Source organism: Nanorana parkeri, unplaced genomic scaffold (genome assembly GCF_000935625.1).
Source record: "Nanorana parkeri isolate BGI_ZX_2015 unplaced genomic scaffold, ASM93562v1 scaffold61, whole genome shotgun sequence".
Lineage (NCBI taxonomy): Eukaryota > Metazoa > Chordata > Amphibia > Anura > Dicroglossidae > Nanorana > Nanorana parkeri.
Window position 1 is genome coordinate 1,403,918 of NW_017306329.1, and position 8,371 is coordinate 1,412,288.

The 8,371-nt window shown below is 43.1% G+C and overlaps 1 protein-coding gene across 1 annotated transcript in view; it reads right to left on the reverse strand.

Moving 5' to 3' along the window:
• The window catches only part of ONECUT2 (one cut homeobox 2), an 85,112-nt gene that overhangs the window by 47,319 nt on the left and 29,422 nt on the right, over window positions 1-8,371 (reverse strand). The window contains exon 2 of the mRNA XM_018576229.1: window positions 2,874-3,969. Within this exon, the coding sequence (XP_018431731.1) occupies window positions 2,874-3,969 (1,096 nt within the window). The remainder of the gene's footprint in view (window positions 1-2,873; window positions 3,970-8,371) is intronic.

Sequence of the window (8,371 nt, forward strand, 5' to 3'; positions counted from 1 at the left end):
GTGGGGGGCGGGGCGGGGGGGGGAGTGGGGGGTGGGAATTGGCAGTGATCGGGGGGAATTGGCAGATTTCATACACAGGCAGCGATTCGCACTGTCCTGTAGCAGCCGTGCCCTGCGTGCTGGGCAGAGCTCTGCCAGTTGTAGACAGTACACGCTGCCCGCTGGCAGAACTCGGCCTGTTGGGCTAATCGTGGCAATGTATTCAGAAGGGGAAGAGAAAACAAACCAGGGACACCATATTATGACGGGAGGGAGAGCAATCTATATAATACATATTCAACACAACCGTCTATGAAAAATCAATAGCATCACAGCACAATCTAACTACACAACTCTGTCCGGACCTACAGGGGGCTGGGGGAGGCAGGCAGACATAATAATAATAGTAGTAATAAAAATAATAATAGTAATAATAATAATGATGATGGTGATGATGATATTATTATTATTAACAACAACAATAATAATAATAATAATAACAATAAGAAAATAAGTATTATTATTACTATTTGTATTATTATTATTATTATTAAATTGCACATATACATAAGATATAAACAGGTCTAATGTTTTTAAATATTACATATTTTTAGGCATTCCTTTACTGGGTATATAATACATGTGTGTGTTTTTGTACACATATACTGTAGGTGTATATAGGTCTAGGAGCACAGCGTGCTTTGAGTGCTGACACTGCTTTGGGATTGTCACCTTCCAGGGACAGGGACAAAGAGCCGTGTTGCCGGATTAACCCAAAGCAAGTGACACTGGCCTCTCTAGAGCGGAGATAACCATCAATAATTCATAGAGATGGCTTCTGCCCTTGCAGCTCCTCATTCATGCAATCTACCCCATCATGCTCAATGGTATGATATGAAACTCACAAGCAACTCCACCACCATCACCCTCCCGACACTGACAGGTGTATCACCCCCATTAATATCTCCTTCTTGCATGCTAAGGGTTAAACCATACAGCTGTGTGTGTGTGTGTGTGTGTGTGTGTGTGTGTGTGTGTATCCACAACGTCTGCCACCCAGGCCCATTACAGACAAGAGCAGAGATGGCACCCGGCATATAATAGGCTCGTGTCAGGGTCATTCATTATGGCACAAAGGTGTCAAAACATCAGCTGCATTTCAAATGTAAATTGAAAAAAAAAAAGAAGAAGAAAATGGCTTTCAGAAGCCTTTCTCTATATATGTGTAGACAAGGAGCACATCCAATGGTCTGGGCTAAAAATAACTGGCTGTGTTGTTAATCAATAACCAATAATGATTATTGCATCAAAAGCACACAGCTGGATCTGTGATAGCAGACAGGCATGGGTATACCATATCACACGTGCTGATCACTTGGCACCTACCTATGGAAGATACCCTTGCCCACTGAGGCATTGTGCTATATACTGTTCTTTTGTTCAGTAGCAAGGTGTGCAATTCAGCAGGGTGACCCTCCTAAGTCCTATTGCATTATATTATCATTATGATCGTGGGCGCACTTGTCTGAAAATAATACTCATCGCCTTTGTAATTATGCAGATGCATCCTTATATGTAAATTAGTACGTATAGGAGACCCTGGCCTTTTTGGACTCAGTAACAAAATATACATGTATTGCAGCGCATTGCAACGTCATCATACACTATCTTCGCACTGTATTGCATAAATAATAAATAATGTTTACATGGCTTTTATATATTTGTTTTTTCCATAGCACTCAAGATCCTAGACCCAGAACAAAAGATGGATGCGATTCACCGAGCGGCCACTAGAGGGGGCGCCGCGATCCACAATGCACATGATGAACAATGTACAGTACCTTCAATCGATTGCAAGCTTTGAGATTTACTCCATAGACTTCTAAGTAGGTGAAATTATAGTAGTGTATAAGTGGCAACAGAAAACAGCAAATGTTTTACACAGCCATGCTTCAATCCCATTATATAGAAAGGGTATAGGAGTGTGTTGCAATAGAATACATTTAGCAAGGTGCTGTCTTCCTATTTTAACTATTCAGCTGTGGCTTTCAAGATGCCCCGGGGTCATGCTGGGAGTTTCAGTGCCCAGCTGCTGGTTCTGGGACTCTGAAACGCACATGCAACCAAACATCACAATTAAAATGAGCTAAAAATGTACAAACTGTACAAATATATACTAAAATCTGTGCCGACAAAAGCTTCCTAGAATACATTTGTCCAAATGACACAATAATCAAACACTTGACTCCTTCTAACAAGTGATACATTGATACTAAAGCCATTTAAAGCATTACCCTGGTTCTATTGACAACGTAGTGCTATTTATGGTGCATGTGTGTCCAGCAAAGCTTTACAATTGCCCAGATTACACAAAGATCAAGCACTTGCCTTCTTTAAGCACTGATATACTAAGTCCATCTAAAGCCAAAAATGATAATGGTTGAGAAGTCCAAAATGTGAGCTTTATACCAAATATGAGCCAAGCAAGCTCATAATTGCCCAAATGACACAAGGATTCAGCAGTTCTATATAATAATGCCTTACTATGGATTGAAAGACAAAAAAGTGCTTTATGGTCATTAAAGCTCCATGGCACACAGTTGCCCAAATGACACAAGGCTCAAACACTTGCCTTCTACTGATTGACATCAAAGCCATTGACAGCCAAGCATTACCCTAGCTCTATAAGTGCCCTTCATGCCACATATGTGCCTACTAAAGCTTCATGGCACACCATTGCCCAAATGACACAAGGATCAAGCCCTTGTCCTATTTTAATTGCTATCTGCTCCTACTTCACTGATGCCATTGCTGGTCCCACTGGCACACTGAGCAAGGTAACCAGTGGCATCTATAGTGGTCATCCAGAAGACCCCTGGTGGCCCCCAACTCACCTGCAAGCCTGAGAGCTGACATTCTTTGGAATTCAGGCTCTTGCAGCCACTTCCACATCCTCCTGAAGGTCTCCCTGCCAGATTTCAGTTTACTCCAAGGTTTGGGGTTCCTTAGAAGGTCTGAGAGGGTACCCTGCGACCGGCACAGCACCCTCTGGGCAAAGATAGCCTGGGGGATGCTGTACCTTTTGAGTTCGGCTGTGATTCTCTGCGCCACTTCTTTGGTGTTAATCTCTTCCAACTGTCCAGAGTTGCTCAGCTGGGACCCAGAGGAGGAGGGTGGCCTGTCACGGTTGGAAGTCAACACGGGCCCGTGAGATTGAGCATGACCTGGGTGGCCAGGATGGTGTATCCCATTGAGGTGAGACATCATGGCAGAGGGAGGGGTAGCCAGCCCCCTGGCGAGGTGCTGATCGCCTCTTGCCAGCATGGCAGTGTGGGCATCAAAGTTTGGAGTGAGCATCTTGTCGTGCCCAGGTGGTCCATAGTTGTGCAGGCTCTGTTGGCTGTTGTGGATGGAGCCCAAACCGTTGCCTGTCAAGGGGGACAAGCTCTGCCCCATGCCAGTCATGTCCTTGTAGGGGCTGTACAGGTTGTTCATGGAGGGGATACCCCTGTCATCCCTCATGAGGGTGAAGCTGCCACTGACGTTGCCAGAGAGCCGCTGGTGGTGATGGTGGTGGTGATGGTGGGGATGGTGATGAGGGTGGTGGAACTTGTCAGACACGGTGGAGATAGGGGGCAATGGCTGGAGTGGCGTTAGGGTGGTGTAGGTGCTGCTCATGCCCATCCCAGGTGGTGAGGAGTCACAGGGCATGCTCATGGCATGGTGCAAAGGGATAGACAGCTCGGGACGGTAGTCCCCAGTCCCATCCAGGATGGAAGCCATGCTGGAGACCATCGCAGACCTAGACGACGGATTGGACAGCTCCTGGTGGATCCTCCGGTGGTGGTGGTGGTGGTGGTGAGGGCTGTGGCTGCTCATCAGATCCTGCTCATGGCTGCTCCCACCATGCAAACTGCCAATACTGTCCATTGTCATCTCTAGGTTCATGGCGCAGGCATCCAGCTCTTTGGTTAGGCATCTAAAGGCGTCCTAGTCTTCATTCATTCCATGGGTGGGGGTATGGGTGAATGCGGGTCAGTTGTAAGGCCTTGGAGGGTGAGTGCAGGTGAGAAGTGAGTGCTGAGTGCAGGTCAGAGGCAGGGGTAGTGTATGTGTGTGTGTGTGCTCTGTCAGACGGGCCGGTGCTGCTCCTCCATGTCCCAGCCCTCTCCTCCTCTCACGTCTTCTGCTTAAGCAGCCGGAGCTGTCCAGAGAATGGCTTTGCTGAAAGCGCAGCCTAGCCCAACGAGGGGGGAGAAGCCGGAGCCGCTGGCGGACGGGCGCCTGCTCCAATCAACTGCCTGGACCGCGCACTGTCAAGAGCCGGCAGCCAATGGCCGCGGACGAGGGCGGGACCGACCCATTTCAAGACAGGTTGAGAGGTCTCTACACATTGCTCTAGTGTCTGTTTTTGCAGGGAAGAATAGTTAAAGCTGCAGTGTCCTTTTATTACTGGCTGTGAGTGCATTAGTGTGCATTAAAAAGCACTGCATACTCCACATGCATTCAGTTTTATGTATCCTGGAATTAATGCATGGGTTCTGGCTTATCTAAGATATATATATATCTCTCTATATATCGAGAGAGAGAGAGAGAGAGAGAGAGAGAGAGAGAGAGAAAATATATACAGGTTCTGGAGTTGATCATTAAAATGAACAGTAAATGCAGTTGATTGGGAAAAGGGAGGGGGGTCTTTACTTCTCTACACACAGCTGACTTCCTGTCCAGTAATCCCTAAGGACATAGCCAACTGTTACTTTTAAGCCTCCTCAGCCTAAAATGGCTGCTACCATATAACAATAGGGGCTGCCAGCCAGGTTCAATACCATGTCGGCTTTTTCTGGGCAGCGATGGGAACTTTTATCTCTGTAAGTGTTAATGTTATCTGTGACCCTTTTTATATAAAGTGACTTCCTACTGCTCCTTTAATTTATGTTAAATGCTATTGATTGGAAGAGATCACACTATTGATATTATTTACCTGGTCCCTATGTGCAGGCAAGGGACATCTCTTTATGTGCACTAGTGCAAATGTCCTTAGCAAAGGAGCTTGCTTTCAATATAGTATATCAAAAGAAAACAGGACAGCTTAGAGTGCAACGTTAGAAAAAAAATCCATGGAATGATGGCCTACCACTGCCTAGAAATGATTGTCTGCTTATATCATGTGCACCTTCACCTGTACTTCTGTTCTTTGTGGAGTGTACCAGGGAAATGAGTTTGCATATTGTAGAACAGTTTGTCATTCATTATCATTGTGATATAGAAGAAGAGAAGAAGATATGCGTAATTATCACTCAGTAACTGTGCATGCAATGCCCCCCCCCCCTCTCCTGAACTCTAACTGTGCATGCAATGCCCCGCTTCTCCTGAACTCTAACTGTCCATGCAATGCCCCCCCCTTCTGAACGGTAACGCTGTAGTAGTGGTAACATAATATTTTTAAGTATATCATTTAGTGTAATTGTGATATAAGAAAGCATGTGTAAATGTATCACTCAATGACTGTACATGCAATGCCCCCTTCTCCGGAACTGTGACTGTGTGTGTGTGTTTGGGGTCATGGTATACAAAATAATATTATTTTTTAGGACACCTTGTCTATCAGTATTATTGTGATATAACAACGTATATACATATGTACAAAATGGGTTCTATATTCAATGTCCACCTTGTCTCCTGAATAGTCTATCAGTATCAGTGATATGAGGATATACATATGTATTACTTAGTTACTAATACATGCATGCAATATCCACCTTCTCCTGAACTGTGTGTGTTATGGGTGGTGGAGGATTCTGCTACAAAATAATGTCATTTTTAGCACAGCTTGTCATTCAGTATCCCTGTGATATAGGGGAGGTGTGGCCTGCTTATTTGGCTCTTATTTAGTGTATAGGCGATGGCCACCTTCTAATGGACTGTGACTATCTGTGGGGGTGGGGAACTGTGGTGCAAAATATATTCATTTCTAGGACAGCTTGCAATGAATTGACCACATCCTTGCCATAAATTGAACAGTGCTCTAAGTATATGTAGACCCTTATTGACTGTATATAGAATGTCTACCTCCTTTTGCATGATGATTTTATTAGGAGAGGGGGATCTGGTAAAATAATGTCCTTTTTAGGAAACCTCACATTTTAACATTGTGATATAAGGGAAGGCTATGCATACTATACATACTGTATATAGCATTTATTGACTGTATATACAATGTCTACCTCCTTATGCATGCTGATTTTATTAGGAGAGGGGGAAGGGGGTCTGGTAAGATAATGTTCTTTTTAGGAAACCTCAGAATTTAACATTATTGTGATATAGGGGAAGGCTATGCTGCTATACATACCGGATATAGCATTGATTTAATGTATAGGCAATGGTCACCTTTTATGGAGAATGATTGTCTGTGGGGGTGATACAAAATACATTTCATTTTAGGACAGCTTGTAATACAGTGATCATATTATTGTCATGTATGGATATGTGTCCTAATAATATTTAGTACATATTTACAGTACGTGCAATGGCTACCTTCTCGTATACAATGAGGGGAGGGAAATCTGCTACCAAATACATTCATTTCTAGGACATAAGTAAAGGATATTTAGCATTTATTGACTGTATATGCAATGGTCACCCTCAAATGGATTGTGACTGTCTGTGGGGGGTGGGGAATTGTGGCATTCATTTTTAGGACACCTTCTGTTGCACTGACCACATCATTGTCATACATAGAAAGGCGTCCTACAAATATTTAGTAGTCAAATGCCTAGCATGCATCTATTGTTTGTTTGGTGAAATATTTTTACACACATATATATATATATATATGTATATTGCAAACAATGATGCAGAAGGTGAGCCTTTCAGATGGAAAATCTCTCAGTTTGAGGCACAGCAGACTCCTAATTGGAACACTGGGTGCATTTAGCAAGAGAAAAGGCAAATGCTTTGCCATCGGGGACAATAGGACGGGCTCTGTATCCTAGGCTTGAAAGTGACACAGCCTTCAGGAGCAGGTTGGTGTCCCCCCATTCGGAAGATTTGGGCTGGCTGAGGTTGCGCAGATGTTACCTTTGTTTAAAGGCACAGTAATTAAGCAAAGGGTGGACATAAGTTTGAAAAGCGTGACCTATTTTCTTTTGATCAGCTGTCAAAGGAAGAGCAGGGGGTCTCCTTAAGACAGCCCCCTCCGACCACTTCCAGCTGTTAGAGAAAACTTGGTAAGAAAACAAGGAAACTACCAAATGTGGCAGCCCCTGACTCCAGAGAGGAGGAGGCTCTCCTGTCCCATTGTCAGCTGCACTCCTATTAGACAAGAGCCCTTACTGCTAAACTGTGTGCATTCAATGCTATGGCCGGAGCTCAGGATCACAGCCAGTGGAGTGCCACAGTCTAATCGCACTGACAATGGCAGCACTCATCTGCAATGCACCTGATAGGGCTACACACACACGCCATCCATTATATATATATTTCACCATACAAATTATAAACACAAATGTATTCACACTGTATGTACTGAAGCTGCATATCTAGTACTCATGCCTACATACATGAATACTATTCTGAGCTAAGCATGGAGTAGCTGGCCAAATACATACAGATTTACACTCATGCAAACACATATTCAATATACACATCTAGTAAAATGCAGTCAAATGTCCACTATAGTACTCATTGTACTGAGCTAAGCATGCACTAGCTGGCTAAAATACATACATCATACATAAATACATACAGTCATGCACACACTTATTCAATATACACATGTAATCAAATGCCCAATGTAATACTCACTATACTGAGCTAAGCATGTACTACTAGCTGGCTAAAATACATATATAATACATACATATACAAACAAATATTATTACCCGCATGGTATATATACACACATGTAGTCAAATAATACTCACTATACTGAGCTAAGCATGTACAAGCTGGCGAAAATACATGCATACATATACTGAACACACTCATGCAAGCACATATTCATAACCGCATGGTAAATATACACATGTAGTCAAATAATACTCAGTATACCGAGCTGTGCATGCACTAGCTGGCTAAAATGCATGCATACAGACATACATATACTGTCCACACTAATGTCTACAAACACATATTCATATATACCCGCATGATACATATACATATAATTGTACTCATGTGCATCCAATGTGTACATGTGTAGCTGTGTGTCTTTGAAGTTTCTATATTATGTCAGTAGCTGCTCTGCATAAAACCACATGATAAATTAAATTGTGTGCATATCCTTCTGCCCACTAAATACACACTCAAAAACACAACATGTAAGTTTCTATCTGTATCTGTCGTTTTGTGTGTAATAATAATAAAACAATAGTAATAATATAATAAAATATAT